Raw genomic sequence first — 26842 nt, 5'->3', positions numbered from 1 at the left:
TCTACAGATATCATATGAGCGAGGCACTGATATACAAATGCAGAGCGTGATGAGCCAAGCTCATAAATTCCTTCAATTATTTTGCAAAGGAAACCCTCAGAATCAAGCACTGCTGCATAAAAATCTGAATTTGTTCATGACACCTGGTGTAAGCTTTTTACCTTTTTTTTCTTTTAAATAAATATAAAGTAGATTGGGAAAATGGGATACTTTTTTTTTCTTTTCTGCTTGTCCCATTTGGTAGTAAACAAAAAACAAGTTACATATGTGGTAACTTGTAAGTGGGCATTAGGTGTATGAAAAAAATGTGCACAAAATCTAAATTAATTTTTTTCTTTTTATGTTTTAGTTACTTGAGGCGCAGACGATGCAAGCGATCTTTCAAGACAATGTGACGTTATGTAAAGAAGTCACACATTCTGTTATTCAACACTTTGTGCATTGTATTGGTAAGTTTAAAATTCTTACACAAAGCAATGGACGCACTGGTTTCAAAGAAAACCATAAATAATGTCCCTGAAATAAAAATTTTCAAAAAAAATTAAAAATTTTCTAAAAAGAATAAAAATTTTCTAAAAAAAATTTGACTGAATAGCATTAAACATACAGAGAGCCACGGACGACGCACACAATACTTGAGATTCTTGCAAGCGATAATTAAAGCAGAAGGCAAAGTTCATATTCGTAGATGTCAGGATATGGTTATGGCTGAACTAGTGAACACCCCTGCTGGGGAAGAGGTGTATTGTAATTTTTTATTTAAAATTTGTTTATTACTTTTTGCTATTTATTTTTAAAATACTAATAAGTTTCTGCTATTTCATATAAAAAAGTTATAATTTTTTTATTATTATATTTTTATTATAAAGAGTTTTGTAGTTATTATTTTATTTTTTGGTGTAAAACATAATAATAAAAAATAATGTTTAAAAAAAATAATAATAAAAAAATATCAATAAAAAAATAAAAAATAAATTTTAGCTAATCTCAATTTGTCCCAGGTCTTACTATTCTACAATGACCGTGCTTCTTTCACCACATTCATCAAACTTATGGAGGAACATGCAAGGAATTGTTTCCTTCAATCAAAACTTGATAATCCACAACCATCGTTCCAAGAAGATGAACAAAGTCCCCTCCCGTATCATATTGAACTCGTGCAACTGTTAGGTAATGTTATTACTATGGTGTTTGGTGTTATAGTTGTAAAATATTTTTAAAAAAAATTTTAAAAAAGTATTTTTTAATAATTGAAAAAAAAACCTTCTTTTTTTAATGCTTTAATTACTCAAACGAATTTTTGAGGAGTTTTAAAGCTTAAACCAGTAAGTTTTAACCCTAAATTGCAACCCAAAAAGGGTAAAAATTTGTTTGCTTGTTTACTAAAGTGGTTCAGGGCCATCTGACCATTATTTTAAAAGTTTATCTTCTTGTAAGCTTACAACATTTATGGAAAATGCTGTTTTTTTTTACAATGATTCTGACCAGAATCAGTTAGTATTAAATATGTTTAGATACTTGAAAATTTGTTAATTTTTTAATTTATATTTTACAGCTTACTGCACAGAGGGTAAAAATGTTTACACTGAGATTAAATGCCACAGTTTGCTGCCATTGGATGATATTGTACAGGTAAATAATGATATGTCCAAGGTAAAATAATAACTTTTATTCTCATTAATTACGGTAGCAAAGATTGATAAATATTTAAAACCAAATGACAGAATACAGCGACAAACAACAGTTGTTAAAACATGTTTACAGTTAAAAACATATTTGCATTTATTTAAAAAAAAATAAATTTAACCAAAATTGCAGTAGCATGCTATCCCAGAAACCTGTATTGTAAATATGGTCAGTTTTAAATTCTTGCAAAAATTGGTTTAAAGTTTTTCTTGCCTGTTTCACCTTTTTTTTCATTTTTGCTTGCAGGCATTCGAAACATCAGAAATACACTACATTTTATACCAAATAAGCCACTAAAAGATTCTTTACATATCGAACAGGTTGTAACACACGAGTCTTGTATACCTGAAGTAAAGAACGCATATGTTAACTTTCTTAATCACTGCTATGTTGATACTGAAGTTGAAATGAAGGAGATTTATTCATCCAACCATATATGGAGGTTGTTTGATGACTTTATGGAAGACATGGAACGGGTAAAAACAAAATTTTACTCCGAAAAAAATCTGTTTTCGGATTTTTTTTTCTCAATTTATTTTTTTTTTCCCTAGAATTTTCTTTTACTTTTTTTTTTTTTTTTTTTTTTTTTAATTCTTTCTTCAAATTTCCTTTGGGAGGATAAGTAACTCACATTCATTCACATTAGGTGAAAAGCAAGCCTGTAGATGAGGACCAGAATCGTAAATTACAAGAATACCTCGCTACTACAGTCATGGATATCATCACCATGTTCTTTAATTCACCATTTTCAGATGCTACAACACTTATACAGGTTTTTATATAATTATTTTTAACATATGTGGTATGTTCGGCATAGTGGCTAGCACACCTGCCTCTAACTCCTAGGTTGTGGGTTCAAGGCCTAGGTTATGGGTTTTGTCACTGCTACCGTTGTGGGCGTATGTTTCCTTGGGCAGGATACTTAACGGCAATTGCTTCAACCTAGTGGTCACTAATGGGTTGTCTAAATTGTCAGCTATACAGAAAAAAAATCACCCACAAAGTTACATACATGGTAACTTGTAAGCGTGCACGATATGTATGAAACAGAACACTCGTGTCATAATGACTGTCATTTTCCGGCCACGAGGATAAAGCAAGTAACATATATACATACATCATATCTTATTAAAATTTGTATTCATTTTCAAGACCCGTCAAACAACTTACATCCAATTGCTGCGTGCTATAGTGATGTTATACCAAAGTCCTTACCTCCTGCCCCATTATAAACCTAAGCTTGAAGAAACCATTAAGAAGATGGGAGAAGTTGGTATGTCTTGTGCTTATACCAAATATTGTGTTTAAAAAAAATTGGAAATTTTTTTTATTTTTTTTTTAAACTTTAAATTTTTTTAAGAAAACTTGAAATAGTTTATTTGGACAACGGATAACCCCGTGCGTCTTATGTTGTTGAAGCTAATAGCATGATTCATTCATTCATTCATTTAATCCCGGCGATTACGTTTACTTCTAAAAATCATGGTGGTTTTGGCATGTGTTTCATCTTGAGTTTTCTTGCATTTCTGCTTCACCTCATCAGCTAAGAAGTGCAGCGTGGCGATCCCACAAGACGTGCAAAACCTCATCCTCCTACAGAGTAGCCTTAAGATGCTCGGTCAGCTAACACACTTGTTCTTACATCTGCATGTCCTGCATGCATTTGCCTGACACTGATTTTGTGATAGATTGTCCAAGCACGATTTTTTAATCTTAGTTTTCATTTCGTGTTTTTCAGTTTACTAACAACAATTGACTCCGGTCTTGCCCTACATATCTGTTCATTCTAATTCTTTCTATTTTTCTACTGTCCTTGCTACCAGGCATCCAGTAATATTAGAAATAAATCTTCTGGTAAAAGCGTTAATATTATGGCACTAATGTTTCGTTTGCCGTCCGAAAAAAAAAAAAGGAATTAAAATATTTTTTCAAAAATTTAACCACAATTTTTTTTTTAATTTTGTCTGTCGAATAGGAGTAAATATAAACTGTGCAATAAAGAAGACGAAATTTTGCAATATAAAAATGTGAAATTTGTGTGCTCCAAAAACAATTTTTACCAGAAGATTTAACTCTTACTATTATTGGGTTCAATTTAAGCCAAAGACCGAAAGATGGCTATTCCTGGTCATCTTGAGAATGAGGTTACAAGTGCTCTTAACAGACCCAATGTTATGGAAGTAATTCAGAGATTTCGTAGTCTGCGAACATCAACGTTAACTAGGCGTGATACAGAGCCCTCAAATAACCAGGTTTGTCTAAAAAAAATCCACAAATACGACATGTCAAAATTTCATGTATTAACATTAGGCGTTTTAGTAATAATAGAAAGGGCAGACTCAGTGGGAAAATGTTGTTAGTCATCTCATTGTCATTTGAATATGGTTTATTTGTTGCTTAATTCTTTGCAGTTGTTGTTGAAATTTGATCTGTTGATAGCGGTAAACAACATGCACGAATCTTAGGTCTTTGATTTGATCGGAAATGATTTCTGGATGATTTGAATCTTAATCACTCCCTGTTTCGGCAATTTGTGATCTATCAGCGTCGCATGTTAGTTCTGGATTTCTAAACCGTGATTTGTTAGAAATTCCACTTTTCCACGCATGCTGCTTAATTTAGCTTTGGCTGCGCACTAGCTTTTGTAACAACTTCAATTTAAACAAAAAAGTTGCTCAATTTATAAGACCCGACAATATACAGCTTCCCAAAAGGGAATTGCCGTAACGTCTGATTTGCAAAGAGAAATGAAAAGCTCAAAGACGTCGCACGTTCAAAAAGCTCTGCGCCGATTTATGAGCCATCGTCACTTTGACAGAAGTGCCACACTTAGTGTTGGGAGTCAGGTTTGCCTTTGCAATGCATTAGTGATACTCTAATTGTTTGTGAGGAGTTTTTGGCTTCTTATGGTCCTGAATACACAGGCTGTTCGAAAAGTCACTGTGCACATTTTTATTAACGGGCATGTTATAGTACAGAATCCAGGAGGTAAATATGAATGACATAATGTTTAAAATGATCCCCGTTAGCATCAATACAGACTTGGACCCTCTTTATTTTGTTTTCCAGAACCTAAATCAGTAAATATAAATATATTATAACAATGCACAGTGACTTTCCGAACACCTTATGTATTATTTATCTACTTGTTCTAATACTTAAACCTTTGAAAATTTAACCCAAACTTTGTGTGGTAGATTTTACAGTAAATTTATTGCTTACACTGTAATGTACTATCTACTTCTCAAGTCTTATTTTGAAATCTTAAGTTAAAGTAAACAAAGGAAGTGGTTTAAATGTTGCTGGAGGTTTTTCTACGTTAATTGTTTTTTGATACATTGCTGTTTGTTGTGGAAGTAGTTACTTAAGGAATAACTTGCAGTGAATAATGTAGGTCTAATAACATTGGGTGAAACTTACATATAGTAGGGTGGAGGAAGATGGGATACCTTGAGCGCATATTATTCAAATATCCTGATCATGTTTTAAACAAATAACAACGGTCTATGGGAGCTGTGAGAATACCATTTTTTTAAATTCTTTAATTGTTTTTTTGTTTGTTACTAAATGGGTTGAGAAAATAAAATGATAATGTGTCCTATCTTACCCCACCCTACTATACAAGTATAATAGCATTGTGTGAAATGTACATAGATTTAATTTTGCTTTCCGATATAAATATCTCTTGGATATATATATAGGGAATTTTGAAATTGACTGTATTTTAAAAGTTTGCTCATTTTATTGTATATAATCCAACAATTTAAAATATAGTTTTATGAATTGTGACATATTACTTTTTTTAAATTTAGGTTTGGCAAATAAGTAGATAACCACTTATTTATAACAGCACATTTAATATGTGTAAAGTAATAGCTTCATAAATTTTAAAACTTTTTTAAAATTTTGGCCTGTAAAAAATGAGATAAGAACTGATTTGTAACACCACATTCGTTGATAAATTATTTAAGTGACAAAAAAGTTGACAATTATTTTATGACAGAGCTACCGAGACATCATTGAGTGTTTGCAAGACAGCGTTGCCGTGCTTGAAACTCAGTTGCGACCTCTAGTGCAAGCAGAGTTATCAGTTCTCGTTGATATCTTGCATCGTCCCGAACTTTTATTCCCGGTGGATACTGATGCAAGGAAGCAATGTGAAGGTGGCGGATTCATTTCAAAGTAAGTATCAATTATTTTGATTTTTTTTAGTTTTTATATTCAAAGTAATTATCGTTTTAATCTGATTTAGATTTTTTTAGTTTTTTTTTATAAGTATTTAATTTTTAATTTTGTTTTTATATTTTTTTGTGTAAGTAGCAATTGAGGCTTGATTTACCCCATCACCCCAACACCCTTGTATGTCAAATTTGTAGCAGCGCCCAGCGTTAAACCTTGTACCATCTGATAACGAAAACTTCCACCACTGTGCCATAGTAGTGGCGACTTTTATTTGATAAAATTATTTTAGCTTCTATGTTGTTATTTTTAATGTTTCTAAATAACAATTTTTTTAGGTTGATCAAACACACAGAGAAGTTGCTGGAGGACAGAGAAGAGAAACTCTGCGTAAAAGTTTTGCAAACTTTGCGTGAAATGATGACGGTGCATATTAGTTTCAGTAAGGTAAGATGGTCGAACAGCGGAAAAAAATTCGCTTTTGTCATTTTATCCAGCTTCTTAATCTAAAAGCATGAGCAATGAACATGCAGAGGATTGTACACAAAGCAAGAGTTTAATTTAATAGATTTCACTCAAGTCAAGAGATCGAAAAAATTTACTTTTTTCATCAAAAGTTAAAAAAGAAATAAGTTAAAAGCAAAGTTTATTTAAAAACTATTTGTATTTTTCATTAATTACTATTTTTCAACGAATTTTGCAATTCCATTTTAGACCAATAGCGTGTACAATGACAGCATCTGGGATGAGGTTAATTGCATATTTTCTATTAGATTTGTGTTGTTAATATAATAGTCACTACTCAATACTTCCCAAACAATTGGTGTCATTTTAATTGAACATCACAACTGGGTATATTACAACATTGCTGGACATAAAGAAAAAAAAAATTTTTTTTACTTTTTTTTATACATAATATTTTTGTGTAAAAAAAGGAAAAATTGGTATACCAGATAATGTAAAAATGTACACATTATGAAAAGTTGGTAAAATTGAAGTATTACTAAGGTATAAATAACATTTTCAAAAAGCTTTAACATGTATAGATTTTAGAAAAAAAAAGAAATTTGAAGTACAAATATAATAAAATATTCTAAAATATAATGATGCATTTAAAATATTATCACTATATATGGGTATTATTCAATTTGAAGTTGTTAAAAAACGAAATTTTAAATAGGACTTTTATACAGCAGTGTTGTAATATGCTTGGAATCTTATCTCATGTTTATGTTGTTGATTGGAAACTTTATTTTAATAGTTGTACTTGTAGTGCATGAAACACCGAATGGAAATGTCATTCTATATTTTCACTTAATCATCAGTTTATATTAAATACAAGATAGTTCATAGTGTTCATACCACAGAAATCATTTTTTGTTTAACATATAAAACTTTTGGTGCATTTTTGTTGTGATTATTTTTTTATGGATATAGTACTGTGGGGTAAGATGGTTACTGTTAGTACTAAATTTCCCATATTTTGTAATCTGTTTTTTAAGTTAAAATTTTAACAATTAATAACTTTATTTTAGAGTCGTGAGGATATGGTTATTTATTTCTGTAAATATGTTTGATTTACTAGTTACTACTGAATGAGACGATAAAAGTGAGTCAAAATACAGGCCATCTTACCCCAAGCTACTATTTATGTATGTAGCATCTAGCAGTTTTGGTATAAGTCAAAAAAAATAACACTAAACTTGTAAGGAAAAATAGGTATCTAAAAATAAAACTAAAATAATAACAATCAAAATATGCCGAAAGTGTTAATATTTTTAGTTAATCACTACATTTAATTATTCATACCTGTAATAGTAGAATCATATACACTATCATTTCATCTGTACTGTGAGTCTATGCACTTGAATGCAACATATGCATCTCCTGCATGTTAATGTTTTATAATCAAACATGTTTGCTGAAGCATGTGTCTCATACGGTGTTGTTCAAAGTCTAAATTATTATCTGTTTTAAGCGTTATCTTTCGTAAGGATACGTTAGAATATTTTTCATTTCAATAAAGTTTGAATATTTTTCAAGTTTTTGTCGGCAGAGCATAAAAAAAATTCTGAACAAAATTTACAAAACTTCGAAATTATTAAGTTTTGTAATTGGTATAGACTTGAAGTATTAATATTTATTAAATGCAATTATATTATGCTGGTTATAACATACGATGAAATTCATCAGGAACAAGATACTCAAATAAGAGGAATAAGTGCAGAAGACAATAGACGGGTATGTCAGTCAAATACAATACATTCTAAAAATTGTTAAAAAATGTTTAAAGTTTAAATTATTTTTTTTTAATTTGAAACAATTTCAAACATTATATAAAATTGTTTTTTTTAATTCAAAAAAGATTTTTTTTTAAAGTACTAGATTAAAAATGTCTTTTTTTAGAAATGTTCAAACTTTGACCTAAATCATAGCTTCGCAGGGCTTGCTCAATAAACGATATATATAATAGAAAAATAACTGCTCTATATTTATGCTATATACCAAATTGTACACAAGGTTACCCAATTTATCTTGAGTAGACGGGAGTTAATTTTTTTTAATTTTATTATATTAATATTATGTGAATATATTGTTGAACTATAACAGGGTGAAGCTCTGAGACAAATACTTCTGTCGAGATATTACGGTTCAAATTATCATCATCTTCGTGATTTAGCGCAACGGGACACAACATCTCCTAGATCTTCGTCTACCAGGTTGGATTAACAGATTTAGTGGTGTGGGGGAAGATGGGACACCTTTAGTGCATAATATCTTAATGTCTTCGTGTTTTAAACAATTAACAGCGGGCTATGCGAGTCGTGAGGATACAGTTTTATAATTCTTTGAATGTTCTTTGTTTACTACCAAAATGGGACGGAAAAAATAGAATGAAAAGAAGTCCCTTGTTCCCCCACTCTACTATTTAATTAAATTTGTGCACCGTGGCAGAGTGAAAGAAAAAATAATCAAAGTTTAAATAGTTAACAACTGGTTTTATAAATCTTTGAATTTTATTTATTTACTACCAAAATGGGATGAGCAATAGAATTAAAAGAAGTCCCTTGTTCCCCCACTCTACTATATGTTTAAATTTATGCACTGTGGTACAAATAAAAACATTAAGCAGAGTTTAAATAGTTAACAACTGTATCATGTTTCATCATTTGTTTTTCCACAAACTTCCAGCATCTTCCGGAGGACCGAGTTATCTTTGGAGGAAGTCCAGTGTCATCTGAAGAAGGAGGGGGCAACAGATCTTGTGATCAACCTCATCATTGGGAACTACAGTGAGAAGATATTCCATGAGAGTGTTTTACTTGGTATTGCTTTGTTGGAAGGTGGAAATAATGATAACCAGGTACAAACTATTCGTGACAGTTTATTTTTGTTATAAAAATGGTGTTTAGAATCTTGTGCTAAAAAATATGTAACAAATTTTTTCCAGTCATCGTTTTACAACCAACTGATACAAGACAAAGGTTCAGAAAAATTCTTTCAAGTTTTTCACGAAAAAATTGAAGCAGCTCAACTGGAGTTAAAGAATTCTTCCACAGTTAATGCCAGTAAGTTAAAAAAATTGGGCGAGAAAAAGTATATATATTTTTTAGAATTTTTAACGTGAAATAAACTATAAAAAAATACTACGTTTTTATATTTAAAAAAAATACAGATGTATAATTAAAAAACCAGATTTATAATTTAAAAAAAATACAGTTCTTTATAATTTAAATAAAACTCATTTTCATAATTTTTTCTTATTTTTCTGTTGATTTTTTGAAAAAATAAATTAAAAACTTGACTTTAGGTGAATTGTTGACGAGAGCTGCAGATTCTGACACGAGTAGTTGGTCGCGTGACGAAGCAACTTCCTCTAACAACTTGAAACAGGTAAATATTGATTTTTATCATATTGATTTTTAAAAGATTTTATTTGGAACAAAAAAAAACATTAGAAATAACGTTCATATTCAGCTTGCCCCACATCTGGTAGAAGACTTAAATGACGCTGCTGCTCAAACAAAGAAAGCGATCGAGAATGTTCAGCGACCTCATGCAGCTAATAAATCACCATCAGAAACCCAACCTCCAGGTTTTTGTTTTCATCAATAAAAACTATAGTAACATACTAATTTATTTATCCATCATTACGGTTTTGTTCTTCTGTTTTTTTATAGATTTTAATTAAATAACAGACTGATAATGCAACTTATTAGTAAAATCTAGATCTCTTTTAATGGTTCAGACTCAATTTTTATTTTATAAATTTTTTTAACGAGAATCATCCAACACTTTTAGTGCTAGATTAGGGTCATATACACAAACACATGTTGCGGTTTTCAAACGGTCCGCTTCGAAGTTGTTGAAATATTATTTCCTTCAGCAGGAGATGTTGAACGCCACGAAGAGGAGCGATGTTTAAGTCCCGTGGTTGGAATCATGAAACCAATTCTTCGATTTTTACAACTTCTATGCGAGAATCATAACTCACAGCTGCAGGTGGTTACTTATTTGTGGGAAAAAAATCTGTTTAATTTGTATTTTAATGTCAAAAATCATAGATTTCATAAAAATATTAATTTAAGGGCAGTAATAGTTAAACACACAATCTTGTGAAATTATATTTTTCTAAATTGATTATAATGTTTTGTGGTGTAGAAAGTTCCACTGCTGACCTGCCTTTCTAGGTTCCATGCTTACAGTTAAATGTTTCTTATTTAAAAAAATATGTTCCAAATTAAATAAAAAAAATAAAAAAAATTTCCTAAAAAAAAATTTTCGAAATATTTTCCCTAAAAATTATTTTCAAAATAATTATTCTACAGAATTATTTGCGGAAACAAAACCATAAAAACAGTTACAACCTGGTGTGTGATACACTCAAGTTCCTGGACTGCATATGTGGTAGCACTACAGGTGGACTTGGGTTACTGGGTCTATATATCAATGAAAATAATGTGGAACTTATAAACCAAACCTTAGAAAGTTTGACTGAATATTGTCAAGGTCCATGCCATGATAACCAGGTATTTTATGATTATTTAATTTAAAGCTAAATTCATCAAACATTGCATGATAGGAAAATCCTTTTTTTTAAATATTTATATTACATTGTAGCGACGATGTTTATTGCTCGTTGTATATATTGTAATGATTCGGTTTTGAACGCACGCGAAACACGAAAGAGAACGGAAGAAGAAGGCAAATAAAAAGGGGCGTTTCGCACACACACGCACGCACACAGGAATGAGCGCTACAGTATAATATATTATACATTTACATTTTATATAAAATATTGCAAATACTGTTTTTATATTTCACCTAAAAATGACAACAAATTTCAGACTTATTATATAATGTTATATGTTTAATCTGTTTTAATATGTTAGGATTTACCTATGTTATAATTTTCAAATTTTAATATGTCATATATATTTTTAATACGTTATATTTTTAATAGGTTAAATTTTTTTTTAATTCATGTTTATATTAAATTTTATTTTCTTGACAGAATGCAATTGCCAGCCATGAGTCTAATGGTATTGATATCATCATTGCTTTAATATTAAACGACATTATTCCACTTGGTAAGCAAAGGATGGACCTTGTTATGCAGTTGAAGGTAAATTAAAATATAATTTTTTTATTTCTTTTTTATGTTTGGTTCAGTAATAATATTTTTCAAAACCTACACAAAATATTTTTAAAAAAACTTTAATGCAAAATAATGTTTTGGTAAAAAAATAAGAATCAATTTTTAGGTAAAAAAAACTGTCGAAATTAACTAATTAAGTTTAAAACAGCTCTTCTTTTTGGTAATTTCTTTTAAAAAATATTTTATTTTTGCATTAGAACAACGCCAGCAAGTTGCTACTAGCTATAATGGAAAGCCGACACGATTCTGAAAACGCTGAGCGTATTTTACGAAATATCAACCACACGCAACTTGTGTCTGTCATTGAACAAGCTTACACAAAGGTATGTATAAAGAAATTGTGTGAAAACGTGGTTTAAACGTTGAATTTAAAAGAAAGTGGGTTTTAGATTACTTATGCTGGCTGTTCTTATTGTAAGTTAATGTATTCATTTTTTATTCCTTGTCAATTTATAGAGAAAATTGTCTGAAAAACGTGGTTTGAAAGTTAATTTCAAACGAAAAATTCGGTTTTCTAAAGGGTTTGAATACAACAATGCTTAAGTTAGAAAAATTTTAGTATTCTATATGCATTTTGTTCGTGGAGAATTACCTTTATAGAAAAAGTATTTCTCAGGAAACTGATTTTAGTGTCTCAATTTACTTTAGTGTAAAACATTCGATTCATTATAAAATGTTTAATTTTGATTTAGATTTAGTGTAAAATATTTCATTTCGAATTCGATTTAGTGAAAAAATATTCAATGTGTATTCCACCTTGACACACAGGGTCAAAGATTAGCAGAAGAAGAGGAACTTGCGTCTTCCGATGCAAGCGAGTCCTCCATGATCAGCGAGAACGAGTCCCAGCTGGACATGACGGGGGACGGATCTCCGCGTGCCGTCGGACACAACATCTACATCCTTGCGCATCAGTTGGCTCGTCACAACAAAGCGCTTGCTTGCGCTCTTAAACCGGATAATTCACTCACCGGGACCGAGGCGTTGCATTATTATAAAAAACATACAGCGCAAATTGAGGTCGGTTTTTATTCTTGTTTTTTTTTGTAAAGGGATTTAATTCTTTTTTTGTAATTTTTTTTACCCATATGGAAAACAATTACAGAAACCAAACTCCATTAAAGGCTACTGAAAAACAAGGCTGTTGTCCTGAAGTGTAATTATAACTTAAATCCAAATATATTGTATTTTCAAAAGGTTCTTTCTTAATTTAAATACAGTAATGCGAAAACTGTAAATCCTAACTAAAAGTACCGGAACCTTAATATTTTTCTAGATTGTTCGTTCTGATCGTACGATGGAACAAATAGTTTTTCCAGTTCCACACGTATGTAGCTACCTTACCAAAGAAACCATGGAGAGGATATGGAATACAACGGACCGTGATGAACAAGGAAGCAAAGTTGGAAGTTTCTTTGCGCAGACTGAGGATATGTACAGAGAGATGGTGTGGCAGAAGAAACTAAGAGGTTGGTTTGAATTTTTATTTGTTATTTTTATTATTATTGAGAAATGGCAGAAGAAATAAAAGTTAGATTAAAGGTTTTTTTATTACACTTTTTTTTTAATTTAATCAATTTTAGTGTTTTGTTAAATTTTAGTGTGTTCTAAACAAATCCATAAAAACAAACGTTTTTGCCTTTACAAGGTTTAAAAACGTTTGTGTTAAAAAATATTATTAGTAAAATACACTGCAAGAAATAATAGCAATTACTTCACTGCAGAATACACGTCATTGAACTGGTTCAGTCGTCATATATCTTTATGGAGCACGATATCTACCAACTTTATCATCATTATCAATCTACTGGTTGCATTTTTCTACCCGTTCAAAGTGGTGGATTACAAAGGTAGTTTGGTTTAAATAATTTTCAATGATTTATAATCCAAGTTCATTGCTGTACCATTGTGTGTGAATTATACCTTTATGAAAAAAAAAAACAATTTTCATAGTCCAACGCTCTGGCAAACTTGGTTAGCTCGCCTGCCTCTAATGGGTTTAAGGCTCGTCGTTGCTACCATTGTTGGTGTATGTCTCGTTGGGCAAGACACTTAAACGTTATTTTTCCAACCCAGTGGCTCGATGCTGCTACCATTGTGGGCCTATGTGTCTTTGGGCAAGACACCTAACCGTTATTGCTGTAACCCAGTGGTCTAATGACTAGAAACGATTATATATAACATTCACGTAATAAACCGCCTAGAAAAAAGAACTAAAATTTAATGCGACAACCTTTCAAACGCCATAGGCCTACAGGGAGAAATCATCATAGTATTATTCCTGCCAATAGAAACAGTTATAATTAACATGTCAATTTTTAAAGCGATTTACATTAGGGGTGGGGGAAGACATCTTTCCATTCTATTTTCTCGTCCCATTTGGGAGTAAACAAAGAACATTCAAAGAATTATAAAACCGTATCCATACGACTCCCATAGACTGTTGTTAATTGTTTAAAACACGATCAGGATATTTAAATAATATATCCCAAAGGTGTCTTATCTTCTCCCACAGTACTATATTACATTAACCCCTATACCCATATACCAGCATGGAGTGACAAAGCGCAACTTCTACTGTGGCCAGCTATGCTTGTATCACTGGCAGCAATCACCAATCCACTTGCTGTAAGATGTTTCGCACTCTGCATCATGATTAAAACTATATTCTGGATCGGAGTCCAAAACGCATTACTTATACTGGGCGTTCTCAATGTAAGTTTCAATATACATTTTTTCTTTACCTTTTTTCTAAAAAAATGTTTTATATATATATAATTATAAAGAACCTTTTCTTTCAATTTTCTTGTCCTATCTGGTGGTAAACAAAGAAAATACAAAGAATTAGAAAACCATATCCTCACGACTCCCATAGACCATTGTTAATTGTTTAAAACACAATCAGGATATTTGGATATTATATGTTATAGGTGTATCGTCTTTCCCACCCAACTATATACTAATAATACAACCCCAATTTTTTTAAATAAAAGTTATGTATATTTTATATGACATTCTAAATTGTGATGAATATTTATTCTGATATTCCAGCTGATGAATCGGTTCATATACCTCGTGAGTTTCATCGGTAACAAAGGAATGAAAGACAAGGGAGTCGTGAAGGTCCTCACTGAGACTCAATTCCTTCTACATGTGGTTCACATCTTTTTCTGCTTCATTGGATTATTTTGGGATGAATTATTCTACAGTATATTGGTATGGAGATTTTTGTTGTTTTAGAGGATATTTTTTTCTCTGTTGCTTCTGCTACCAGGATAATGTAATATATAATTGAAATTCTGCTACATGTAAATCCACGTAAGCTTTGTAAATCGACATAATTTACATTCAAATATAAATCTACATCAGGTGTGCCAGCCAATTTGCATATCTTTGTACCTAAATTATTTTCTCAGTTTTTAACTTCATATTTTAATAAATGACTGAATGTAACTTGCTTTATTCTCGCGAGCCCAGAAAACCACAATCGTTATATAACACGGGTGTTCATACACCACACATGTATGTTACTTTGTAGGAGTTTATTTAAATTATTTTTTTCAGTTTTTTGACTTAATATACGGTGAGGAAACTTTGTTGAACGTTATACGAAGTGTGACAAGGAACGTCCGGTCGTTACTCCTCACAGCAATGCTTGCTCTTATACTTGTTTATCTTTTCAGGTAATATCATATTAGCTTGTAATTTAAGTTTTTTTATTTTTTGCTGTAATTTAGGTTTTTCTCATTTTTTGCTGTTGTTTAAATTTATGATATATGTTGCTGTAATTTAAAAATAAATTAAGATATTTATTTAAAATTACTTTTTTTCTAAGATTTATTTTACTTGTAATTGTTGTATTCGAGATATATTTCACCTAAATGACATCGTCAGTCTCTTATCCAAATAGAATCACCAATACCTACTTTATAATTTCAGTATCGTTGGCTACTTATTCTTGAAACAAGACTTTAAAGTAAGTGTGAGCCCTCGTTGTACAACAACAAGCCCTGAGCGTCTTCAGTCGCTTCGTGATAAACTCGATAGCGAATTACGCAACGCACAAGTTTGTAGGCAGGATGATGGCAGTTGTAATAACACAGGTGTTTATTTATTTTTAATAAGTTTTTTAAACTAAAATAATTTTTGGTGTTAATTTTTTGGGGGGTCTCCGGCCCAAATCTTAAACCAAAAAATATTTTTATACTGTGGGGTAAGATGGAAGCCGTTAACACATATTTCCATTTTAAAGTCTTGGATAATGTTATATAGTTCTGTAAATATTCTTTGTTTACTACCAAATGGGACGATAAAAATACTACCATCTTACCCCAGCTTACTATAAATGTAATACTCATTTTCATTATTTAATATTTTATCTCCAGATCCAAGCTCAATGTGGAGCAACCCAGCAAATGATTCAATAAACAACAACACAGAGTATACGAAGCGAATTTCAACCGAAGAAATTGAAGAATATTTGTGCGACGGGCCGGATTCGATTGAAGAAAATCATTGCGAGTCACTCCTTATGTGTATTATAACCACACTGAACGAAGGGTTACGAAACGGTGGTGGTATAGGAGATATATTGAGAAAACCTTCACAGTCTGTGAGTTTGGTTATGTTATTTTACTGCAATATATGTTTAAATGTGTCTGCTGGAAAAGACTGCTACCATTATGGGCGTATGTGTACTTGGACAAGACATAAATTAAAAGTTAAAATTGTGCAAACGTAAGATGTATGAAACAGAACACCCGTGGTATAACGACTGCCGTTGCCCCTCTACGCAAGGATAAACAATTTGCATACACTAAATTATTCAATAAATACATTAAAATTTCTAAATATCTTAAAATATTAATTATGATGTTAAAGGTATATTATATGATGTAAATAATATAAAAATGTTTTAAAATATTTGATGTGATGGAAAATCTTTGGAATATGATGTAATCAATAAAACTGTGTTAAAATAAAAAAAATAAAAAAGTTAAAAAAAAGCAAAAAAAACGTTCTTCACTCCAGGAAGGGATCTTGTTCCTTGGAAGAGTCGTATACGATCTTCTTTTCTTCTTCATCCTGATCATCATTGTCCTCAATTTGATCTTCGGAGTTATTATCGATACGTTTGCTGATTTAAGATCGGAGAAACAACAGAAAGATGATGTTTTGCGGAATACTTGCTTTATTTGTGGTGGGTGGGAATACTGTGCAGTGTGAATACTAAGCAACACAACTTTAAAATATTCCTGAAATTCAGCAGTGCATAGTTGCAATATGAGACCAGTTATAGTAGGGTGGGGGTAGACGGGACACCTTTAGCACATAATATCTAAATATCTTGATGGTGTTTTAAACAATAAACAATGGTTTATGGTAGACCGAATGGGACGAGAAAATAGAATGAAAAGGTGTCCTCCTCTCCTACTCCTACTATATATAACCAAGATTCATGTGATTTATATTTCAGGTTTGGAGCGAAAATCATTTGACAATAAGACGGTATCGTTCGAAACTCATGTGAAGGAAGAACATAACATGTGGCATTATCTTTATTTTGTTGTTCTTGTGAAAGTTAAAGACCCTACAGAGTTTACAGGACCAGAGAGTTATGTTTACAACCAAGTTAAGGTATTACAACGGTGGTTTAACCGATTCGTTGATTTTTTGGCAAGACACTTAACAGCAATTGCTCCAACCCAGCAGTCACTAATGGTTTATCCAAATTATTAGCCAAAAAATATCACCCACAAAGTTAGATACGTGGCAACTCTTAAACTGGCGCGAGGTGTATGAAACAAACCGCTCATGTTATAACGACTGTCCTTACCCTGCCACGCAAGAGTAAGGCAAGTTACATTCATTTACTTAATGTACAACAGGAATAAAAAAAACAATCACCCACTCGGGGTGTATGAAACAAACCACTTATGCTACAACGACTGTCTTTGAAGGGGATAAGCAAGTTACATTTAAACATTCATTATACAACAGGAGTCAAGATTGGAATGGTTTCCTCGCATGCAAGCAATGTCATTATCAGCAGATGATGAGGCAGTTGAAAATAATGATGTTCGTAGTTTGTTAACGCAACTTGAAGGGACATCTAATCTCGTCAAATCTTTATCTCGACAACTACAGGTTTTTTTATATTTTTATAGATAGTAGGGTTGGGCAGGTTGGGACATCTTTTCATTTTAGTTTTCCGTCTCATTTAGTAGAAAACAAAGAACATTTAAATAATTATAAAACTGTTTCTTCACTCATATAGAACGATGGTAATTGTTTAAATCACGATTAAGATATTTGGATATTATGTGCTAAAGGTGTCCCTTCTTTCCCCACCCTACTATACTGTTTAAATTTTTTTATTTTGTTTTAAATTTTTTAGAATTTAATTTTTCTAAATTCTATGAATCTGACCCTAATCTGGTGCTCATAGAGTTGAAAGATTCCTGGGTGATGAAATACAAAGTGAATGTCAGTTAGTCAAAATAGATATACTTTATATTATACAATTGGCTGGACTTGCTTTTTGTCTGTTACGTATTTCATAGCACCAGATACATACTGCTCTTTTCAAAAAGTTTTTTTTTTCATTTTCTTTTATTTTTTTTTGCCAGGATCTGCAAGATCAAGTTACTGAACAACGTAGAAAGCAACAAAGATTAAACATCATTAACCCACACAACCACTTGCAACAGTTTAATAAATAAGTCAGTTTTACTGTGATTGCACTACGCTGTATTATAGATCTATATTTTCCCACTGCATCTTTATATATTCCGCTCTTTGTGTAACTTTCTCTAAGTTTCTGCAACAATTATCCTTTAAATCCTTAACTATTGCATTAAATGCAGCAGTGCAAATTATACCCTGTATATTTTTTCGGCATTTTCGTACCCTGCACTATATATGAATGAGATTTAATTGATTTCTTTAGCTTGGTCGCTCATTCTTAAATCTTTTGTGAGGTTTTTACGTCACGCTGCAATATATCCATTCCGTTATCGCAATATGGTTGTATTATGTTTCTCAACAAAGTTACTGTATCATGTTACTTGTACATTCTTATATAACATTCCTCTAAAAGTAATTCCTGTAATCTCTCTGCACACAATCATTAAATTTTACTGCACCTTCGGATATTTGTTGTTATTTAATATAAACAGAGAAAAAATGAATGTCCGGCCCCACAGTTGTTGAGGGGCTCGCCTCAACCAATATACGGGTTCGAGGCTCGACGCTTTAACCGCTGTGGGCGTATGTGTCCTTGGGCAAGACACTTAACGGCAATTGCTCCAACCCAGTGGTCTACAATGGGTTGTTTAAACTGTCGGCATACAGAAAAAAACAATTACCCGTAAAGTTACATACGTGGTAACTCGTAAGCAGGTACGAGGTGTACGAAACAGAACCCAACCCGTGTTATACCACAGAACCCGTGTTATACCGACTGTCGTTTTCCGTCCACGCGAGGATAATACAAGTTACATTTATTCATACACTCAATACATACATGTAACATATCCTAGTCGTTACATAATATGCTGGGGGAGATGGGACACCTTTAGCGCATATATAAAATCCCAATAGTCTGACGGTGTTTTAAACAATTAACAACGATCTGTGGAAGTCGCGAGGATACGGTTTTATAATTCTTTAATTGTTCTTTGTTTACTACCAAATGGGACGGAAAATAGAATGAAAAGATGTCCCATCTTCCCCACTATATGTTATGCATAGATGATACAACAGTTTTGTTTGTTATTTAATTTGAAAAGCGCGGTATATGATTTATTTCGTGAACAAAAACATACAGCTGGCAGAAATAAGTGCGAAAAATAACAATAATAATAAATAAATGTGAAATAATGTAATATATATTTTAAAAGTACAGTGTGCGTGTGTTTTACCGCTATAAACTTTCATCTTGAAAACTAGCGACATTATTTACGTGTGCTTGGTCACTTAATTGTTTCGAAAATATATTACCAGTTGAAATTGTTTGAATTTTTGTTGCATGGTCGCCAGTAGAGGTAAATTTGCTGCGATTCGCGGAACAAACCCCCGAATGATTTGTCTCTCCTGCGATGGACAAGTCATCGCTGCGACGTCGGTCTGCCACACACATAGGAAATAACTTTACTCTCCAATCTCGAAACGCCGCAATAACAGACACGACGTTAATCATCAGGTTTAAAGCATAGGCGAGGTCAGAAACTACATTGTACTGGTCGTCCACAAAAAGTATTATAATTGTAGCGGTAATGTCACTGGATATACAAATTGTTGCTGTTATTGTGGTTCGCTTCACCAAAGGCAAGAACGCCCTAATGCTGCTCGTTCCAACTGATCTGTGTTTCAGTAGTGGATAGAGAAACAAGCCACAGAGTAAAGCTTGAAACCCAACTGTAGATACGGCGAGTACGATCCATGGGATGTTTTCCGGGATAGTAGATTTGTCTAAAACACATCCTCTTGCAGTCAGTCGGTAAAACCGAGTTGCACCAAATAATATTGTACAAATTATCTCGGCTATAAATATTAAAGCAAGAGTCGCCCAGCTAAGAGCAGTCGTAGCGCAAGTTGTTAAATGGCGCATTGACTGATCAGAGTAACAGAAACTTTGCCTCGTCCAGAGAAACAAGTACACCATTGAAATACATAATGCAGTACAGACAATTTTAACAATCCATGTCACATTGCAGAAATCATGGGGCTCTTTTTGCAAGTACTGCTCCAGTAACTCGTAGTGATCAGTGGCGAGTCGCCCCAAAAAGAAAACTGGTCCAAGAATTGACTGTACTCTCATTGCCAGCGCATATTTTGCCGTGTTGGTCGGTGTTGAACCGCTAGTTCCCGGCGAACCGTTGCGCAATAATGTCCGTTCATACCACAATAGGCAGAACACAATGTACAGAACAATAAGTGTTAGGAATGAAAACGACGTTTCCAAAACAACAAAGCGAGTAATGTCGGCATCCTCAGGAAAACTCGTAGTATTTTCCATTTAAAACCATGCAAATAACTGCCTAACTTTTATACCTTATTAAAAAATAAATAACATTTATATATAACTTCGTATTATTGAGATTTTATTCAAGCTCTAACTTTAATATAATCTGACAAATAAAGTTAGTAGTCGTGCCAAAAACAACACTACATCGCGTATGTATAATTGCTTTAAAACCTATAGCATTCAATATCTCAAACCAAACCACTGATTCAAAACTGCCCTGATATATTAACTACTTGGTTTTACAGCCCAGCTGGTTATTTGCCATTTATATGGAGTGTGGGGCCAAACAAAACACAGCGATAAAAACGCAGTCACAAACTCAAACAAAAGAAAGTCAATAGCTCCTAATGCCAGTTCGCGTATTGTTCAGTTTATCAATACAGACAATACAATAGTTTTGGCACCCCTATAATAAACCACGGGGTTTCCATTCATCTATTCTTGCCTTCCGACCTCAGAAGATATACCTCGTCAATAATTAAAAAACGTTTTCGAATTTATTTACAAAACTCTGTTTTGACTTAATTTAATTAAAGCATATGTTTATTGTCTAGACTCCAGATATACTCATACCACGTTATTGTGATTTCCGTTCTTTTAAAATTAATCACGACGACCTAATTTTGCATATTTTCTGCACGAAATTAATAAAATACAAGCGGTTAATAACAAGCCAGTGTACATATACCTGACTACCACTACGAATGATTACTGTTTAAACAGGACTTAAACACTGTGTACTCAATTCATTGTTAGTACTTTGACAAGCTGTGTAATAATTAGGAGTTCGTTTTAAAGACGCCAATGCCGGTTTTGTTTCACTATACAATATTCCATAACTTAAAATAAACTTCGTATATAATTATATATATAGGGTAGGGAAGATGAGACACCTTTAAAACTTCATTTTCTCGTCCCGTTTAGTAGTAAACAAAGAACATTTAAGGAATTATAAAACTATATATCCCCACGACTCCCATATAGACTGTTAATAATTGTTTAAAACACAATAAGGATATTTGGATATTACATGCAAAAGGTATCCCATCTTCCCCAACCCTACTATATATATAACTATATACTATATAGTAGGGTGGGGGTTCTTATGACTGTCGAAAAAATAACGTATATATGACTGTCGAAAATTAGGGATGGCAGAGAATCAGCAAAGGGCATTTATTAAAATACGTAACACTAAGTCATTTCCTTTATATAACAATTCATAAAACAAGATTCACACATATTTATACGGACTAAGTTTAAGAGCCGCTGACTACTTGGTTGATGGTGCATAGCTTTACAAACCATACATTCTCAATAAACTGTCTCGTTAACGAATTCCTGCAGTTAATGTTTTGTTGTTGACAAATACTCGTATTGTTGTACTTGCTGTAACAGAGGCTTTGCAAGCTTTTCGCTCCATTTTACTGCATTGGTTTGAATCGTGGTGTTTTAGCTTTAGGCAATCACGTACGTATTTAAATGTAGAGGGGACATTGTAATTACTTTTTCTTAAAATTAAAACGCCAATTTACGATAAACAAAATAGATTGCGTTATTTTAATGACGGGCGTAGCTAAATAAGCAATTTTATTCGAAAATATGTCTTTTGTGCCAACGAGGGCGTATAACATCTGTCGAAGCGCTGTAATTATCCACTTAAAACAATTTAAATTTGACCTGTATTTTCACAAGGACAAAACGTATTTTATACCACGCTATAACTTTACACTCCGAGTTGTTTACGAGCATTATACTGGCTCATTTATTGTGGCCTTGTTGACTGATAACATATGAGTAAACTTCAGGTACCCACCGGCGGTATAACCGCATACCAGAACCACATTGCGATGAAATGAAGCATGCCATGACTCAATAGCACTGTGGGGTAAGATGGATCATGTTTTCAGTAAGTTTTCTCGTCCTATTTTGTAGTAAACAAAAAAATAGTTTAAAGAAATATATAACCGTAGCCTCACGAGTTTAAAAGAGCCTTGTTAAATGTTCAAAACACAATTGTGAAATATGGGATTTAGGTGCTAACGTTATCTCATTTTACCTCACCGTGTTATACAATGATACAACAAAATATACACGTATATGTAACATACAGTTATCAATTACAGTTCTATCTATACGCTGAACTGTTATAGAACTAAACGTGTAACCAAATGACCGACGAACAACTTACTAATACAGGACTTACACTGCGATAGTGTGTAAGTCCTGTATTAAGAGCTAAGACCTCAGTTTTGATTTAGTCGTGCTGATATATCTCGAAACAGAATTACAGTTCTTGCTCGGTATTCTACTCGCTATCACGAGTAACTGAGGAGACACTATATAACCTGACGTCATATATACAGAAGAATGGGAAAAGTCATGCGTGACGATATACCATGACGTAATCGAACCCAAATTTTAAAATCTTTGAATAAAAACGCCTTTGTTGGTTCGTATTTTCCATTTATATGAAGTATAACATGAAAACCGGTTATTCTAGTTTTTTTGTTTTATCAGAACTCCACGTATTATAATATATAGCAGAGTACGGAAAGATGAAACACATTTTTATTCTAATATTTGGTATTAAACAAAGAACATTCAATGAAATATAAAACCGGATATTCACGACTCTCATATACCGTTGTTAATTGTTTAAAACAGGTCAGGATGTTTGGACATTATGTGCCTTAAAGGTGTATCTTCCCCCACCCTACTATATCTAACTATAACATACTTAGTAATATTTTATATTATGATTTGGACAGCCCTGATGATTTGGACAACCCATTAGTGACCACTGGGTTGAAGCAGTTGCCGTTAAGTGTCTTGCCCAAGGACACATACGCCGAGCCTTTAATCAATAGAACAAGTCGTCCTGTTAATAATTTCGGCATAGTATTTAAAAAGATAAATAAAATTTATTTTATTTTGGTTAACCTCCATACACTACTAACCTATTATGTCCGATATAATGTGCTGGTAACTTAATTGTCGAAGTCCCGTCGTTTAAAAAAAAAACGCATATATAGCTTCCGTTTACGCATTACAATATAGGAAACATATGAAGTTTCATGGAAGCATTGTAATGCTGTTACTGTATCTTTATGTCAAACGAGAGAAGAATGTGATATAAAGTGTTATATCATGGTACTGTTATAGTTAAAGAAGCTTCCGTTTTTGATTTAATAACTGATTTATGATTGGAAAAACTTTAGCACCCAAAGACTTCCCTGCGGTTGTGTGTATATGAATGACAGTGACCAGCAGCTGATAAAAAGATTTTAATATAAAATTTTTCGGTCATTGAACATGGAAAGGGAAGTGGTAAAAGACAGTTATGGTGAAACGAAGACGTACGCAGTAAGGTGGCTCGTTCTTGCCGTTGCAGTAATGAATGGACTTCTTCGCGCATTTTATCAGTCGTGTTATGGACCCATTAACAACGTTCTAGTAAAATTGTTACAAGTTAAGCCATGGCAAATTGATTGGCTCGTTATTGTACAGTCGGTAATTCTCTTCGTCTTAGCGATTCCCTTTGCATGGATAACCAAACGAATTGGTCTGAAAATGTCATTAATATGGATGAGTGCTGCCCAATGCGTTGGATGTTCTCTGCTCATTATTGGTTGCTGGGTTGCAGAAGGATATTACTCAATGCTGATTGGTCAAGCTTTCATTGGTGTAAACATAATCTTGGGTTATGGAATAACTCCCGTCATACCAGCTCTTTGGTTCCCAAGTAACGAAGTTGCATCTGCCGTTGCCATTCAACTGGTTGCTCGTGGTGCAGGAGAGGCCCTTGGTTCAGTGACAACAACTTTAATCGTGAATATTCATCAGGCGAATGAAGTTGTATCATTTAGACTCACAATGCTGTTCGCTGTGTTCCTGCTTCTCTCACTTATATTGGTAATTATAACTTATGTTTTCATTCCTGAGTCACCTGTGCTGCCACCTAGTGTTGCTCAAATGAAGAAACAAGTTAACAACGTTAATCAAGAAGACATTTCCAGTGCAGACTCGATTAAGCAATACTGCATACTATTCAAAGAATTGTTGTCGAGTTCCAAGTTTATGGTTGTAGCATCAGCCATAAGCGTTCTTGGGCCTGTATTGCGAAGTTTTACCATTCTTTTATCATCAATGCTTCACAAACGTTTTCCTTCAACGCCCCATTTAAACCGGACATCTGGTGACTTACTTTTAGGTGCGTGGATTCTTTACACCGTAGCTGCATTGTTTACAGGTCCAATTATCACAAAAACAAAAAGATATCGAGCTATCATGGCCATCAGTGCTTTCACCGAATTTATGGCTACGGTTTTAATTTTTTGTGGACTCTGGTATAAACTACTTGCCCTTATATACACAGGGGTGCTGCTTTTGGGCATAGGTGCTGGTCTAACTAACGCTTCGTTGGTTGAACTTGTGATTGAAATCACCTACCCCATACCGCCTTTTCTAGTAATATCCGTCAATATGGTTATGATGGGCGTTGTGCGTTTGATTTATCCCATCGTCGGTAGAGTGTTATTGAATAAATATGGCGCAGCACTATGCACAACACCCCAGCTTGCATTCACAATGATTTCTTTTTTACTTCTAGTATCTGTTCCCATGCATTTCAAACGGCTAGAAGCCGACACTCCTGGGGAATCAGTTCCTTTAGTCAATAAATAATTCCTACCTACATTCTGGTTCCTTCTTAATACTAATTTTACAACGGTGCAACAACCTGCATTCTCACACACTTTGATTTTACAATTGGTGAAACGTTTTGATCATTTTTCATTCATGTGTTCCGTCTCATTGTGAGTACAATAAAAAAGATAAACCCTTTTTTCTTAGACTATCTTTTATACATTGGTAAGCTGTGATACAGAATCCTGATGGCTATTATAAAAAGGCGATAAATTATGTGTAAACAGTGTGTACTGTGCAAATTTAAATGTCCCGCCGACAGGATGTGACGTGTACCTTACGAGTGATTCAGACCGAAATCAAAACACTTTATGACCAGAGATATGATGTAGCGATTTGAATAGGACATAGCCTTTACTTTACAGACAAAAGCTATGATTAGGAGTATCAGATTGCTGACAGTGTGTAAAATCTTATGATTGATATAAGGTATCATTTCAGTTGGTAGGTCTGTAGAATGAATACCACTGTTGACTTCTTTGATTAAGACACATTTTGCTATTGAAATATAATTGACGCACACAACTCTTACATACTCCTAAAAACATACTTGTATCGGTCGAGTTTTAGGCTAGGCAATACACAGCAGTCTTACGCTAAACGTTTAAAACCGGTGTAGTGAAACGGGGCTATGTTAACGCTTCAGTGGATAGAATACAATGCTTTAACTGTTTGTTGTTGTTGTTGTTGTTGTGTGAAAAGGGAAGTATTTCAGCATAGTATACTATGATTTCAGTTCCGCGCATGGCTTTTGTTTACGCACCCAGAGCAGCAAATAGGTTGATTCTGCAATTCGTTTAATGCTCTTTCATCGTAAATCTTATCTTGTTTAATGGTACTTTTTATATTGTCCTTGAGGGTATAAATATATATTATCTTGTTTAATGGAACTTTTTATATTTTCCTTGAGGGTATACATATATATTATAAAGACATTCTTAAACTACAACGGTTATTATTACATTTTTGGTTGCATTTGATGATCAAGATACCACTATGTTTTTAGTTGGCTTATAAGCCACAATTAATTAAATACATTACGTTATAACATTAGCACGGTAACGACCGTGACGCAAAGAACATTATTCGATAAAAAGAGTAAATGCAGTAAAAGCTGTAAAAATTGGAGCGTACGAAAAAGGCATACAAAGAGCAGTCTCACTTATCACGTATATAGTTCCATTCTTTAGCTCGGTAGGCTCTCACATTTTAAATGCAAGCAAGGATACCCGATTTATTGAATACTAATTCCCCTTTAATTGTTGCGTTTTGGCGAATTAAATAAGGTTCCCTTACAACGTGTAAAAAGTCGATGGTTATGTATAGACCGTGACAACTGGAATTATAGGAAGGATACTTATTTAGACGAATACGTGACACTATATTATTCTGTACGTTTAGTATTAGTTCCGCTAATATAGCTGCAGTCGAAAGCCTGTGATTTCAGCATAAATCATGAACCCGTGTGTATATAGCACGTAGGCAGCATATTAAGACAGCGAACAGCGGTACCAAGAATTGTTTCGACAAAAATGTCAACAGAGAGACTATAGCTTCTTTCTACAGCAGGAATAAGTCACATA

The 26842-nt window shown here is 33.0% G+C and overlaps 3 protein-coding genes across 13 annotated transcripts in view; 2 read left to right on the top strand and 1 right to left on the bottom strand.

Annotated features, from left to right (window-relative positions):
• LOC149732685 (inositol 1,4,5-trisphosphate-gated calcium channel ITPR1-like) overlaps positions 1 to 18676 on the top strand; it is a 38184-nt gene extending 19508 nt beyond the window's left edge. For 6 of the 11 annotated variants that reach the window (XM_089883217.1, XM_089883226.1, XM_089883220.1 and 3 more), the window contains 35 exons: positions 8 to 148; positions 350 to 449; positions 610 to 740; positions 1002 to 1170; positions 1556 to 1632; positions 2007 to 2162; positions 2333 to 2458; positions 2839 to 2959; positions 3230 to 3304; positions 3787 to 3938; positions 5690 to 5868; positions 6204 to 6312; positions 6580 to 6615; positions 8059 to 8106; positions 8476 to 8585; positions 9058 to 9229; positions 9317 to 9434; positions 9677 to 9759; positions 9844 to 9961; positions 10253 to 10368; positions 10695 to 10895; positions 11381 to 11491; positions 11722 to 11847; positions 12293 to 12544; positions 12801 to 12993; positions 13249 to 13374; positions 14076 to 14239; positions 14576 to 14740; positions 15089 to 15207; positions 15464 to 15627; positions 15910 to 16136; positions 16556 to 16724; positions 17001 to 17161; positions 17525 to 17671; positions 18154 to 18676. In XM_089883217.1, coding sequence (XP_089739343.1) covers positions 8 to 148; positions 350 to 449; positions 610 to 740; positions 1002 to 1170; positions 1556 to 1632; positions 2007 to 2162; positions 2333 to 2458; positions 2839 to 2959; positions 3230 to 3304; positions 3787 to 3938; positions 5690 to 5868; positions 6204 to 6312; positions 6580 to 6615; positions 8059 to 8106; positions 8476 to 8585; positions 9058 to 9229; positions 9317 to 9434; positions 9677 to 9759; positions 9844 to 9961; positions 10253 to 10368; positions 10695 to 10895; positions 11381 to 11491; positions 11722 to 11847; positions 12293 to 12544; positions 12801 to 12993; positions 13249 to 13374; positions 14076 to 14239; positions 14576 to 14740; positions 15089 to 15207; positions 15464 to 15627; positions 15910 to 16136; positions 16556 to 16724; positions 17001 to 17161; positions 17525 to 17671; positions 18154 to 18246 — 4755 coding nt within the window. In that variant the 3' untranslated portion in view covers positions 18247 to 18676. Of the gene's footprint in view, positions 1 to 7; positions 149 to 349; positions 450 to 609; positions 741 to 1001; positions 1171 to 1555; positions 1633 to 2006; positions 2163 to 2332; positions 2459 to 2838; positions 2960 to 3229; positions 3305 to 3786; positions 3939 to 4389; positions 4533 to 5689; positions 5869 to 6203; positions 6313 to 6579; positions 6616 to 8058; positions 8107 to 8475; positions 8586 to 9057; positions 9230 to 9316; positions 9435 to 9676; positions 9760 to 9843; positions 9962 to 10252; positions 10369 to 10694; positions 10896 to 11380; positions 11492 to 11721; positions 11848 to 12292; positions 12545 to 12800; positions 12994 to 13248; positions 13375 to 14075; positions 14240 to 14575; positions 14741 to 15088; positions 15208 to 15463; positions 15628 to 15909; positions 16137 to 16555; positions 16725 to 17000; positions 17162 to 17524; positions 17672 to 18153 lie in introns of all 11 variants that reach the window. The other 5 variants (XM_089883218.1, XM_089883219.1, XM_089883224.1 and 2 more) reach the window with 5 other exon arrangements.
• Positions 18677 to 19252: 576 nt separating this feature from the next.
• Positions 19253 to 21585, bottom strand: LOC149732684 (uncharacterized). Its single transcript, XM_089883244.1, has one exon. It carries the CDS (start codon positions 20541 to 20543, stop codon positions 19449 to 19451), a length of 1095 nt encoding a protein of 364 aa, XP_089739370.1. The 5' UTR covers positions 20544 to 21585; the 3' UTR covers positions 19253 to 19448.
• Positions 21586 to 23432: 1847 nt separating this feature from the next.
• On the top strand, positions 23433 to 26314 carry LOC149732683 (putative MFS-type transporter C09D4.1). The gene has a single exon (XM_089883213.1). The coding sequence runs from the start codon at positions 23868 to 23870 to the stop codon at positions 25236 to 25238; it is 1371 nt and encodes a 456-aa protein (XP_089739339.1). The 5' UTR covers positions 23433 to 23867; the 3' UTR covers positions 25239 to 26314.
• Positions 26315 to 26842: the final 528 nt, after the last annotated feature.

Source organism: Ciona robusta, chromosome 8 (assembly GCF_009617815.1).
Source record: "Ciona robusta chromosome 8, ASM961781v2".
Taxonomy (NCBI): Eukaryota; Metazoa; Chordata; class Ascidiacea; order Phlebobranchia; family Cionidae; genus Ciona; species Ciona robusta.
This window is presented reverse-complemented; position numbering and strand designations above follow the sequence as displayed.

Bases quoted from the DNA above. Each gene is read 5' to 3' on its own strand.
- LOC149732683 (XM_089883213.1), top strand. From the start codon at position 23,868: ATGGAAAGGGAAGTGGTAAAAGACAGTTATGGTGAAACGAAGACGTAC.
- LOC149732684 (XM_089883244.1), bottom strand. From the start codon at position 20,543: ATGGAAAATACTACGAGTTTTCCTGAGGATGCCGACATTACTCGCTTT.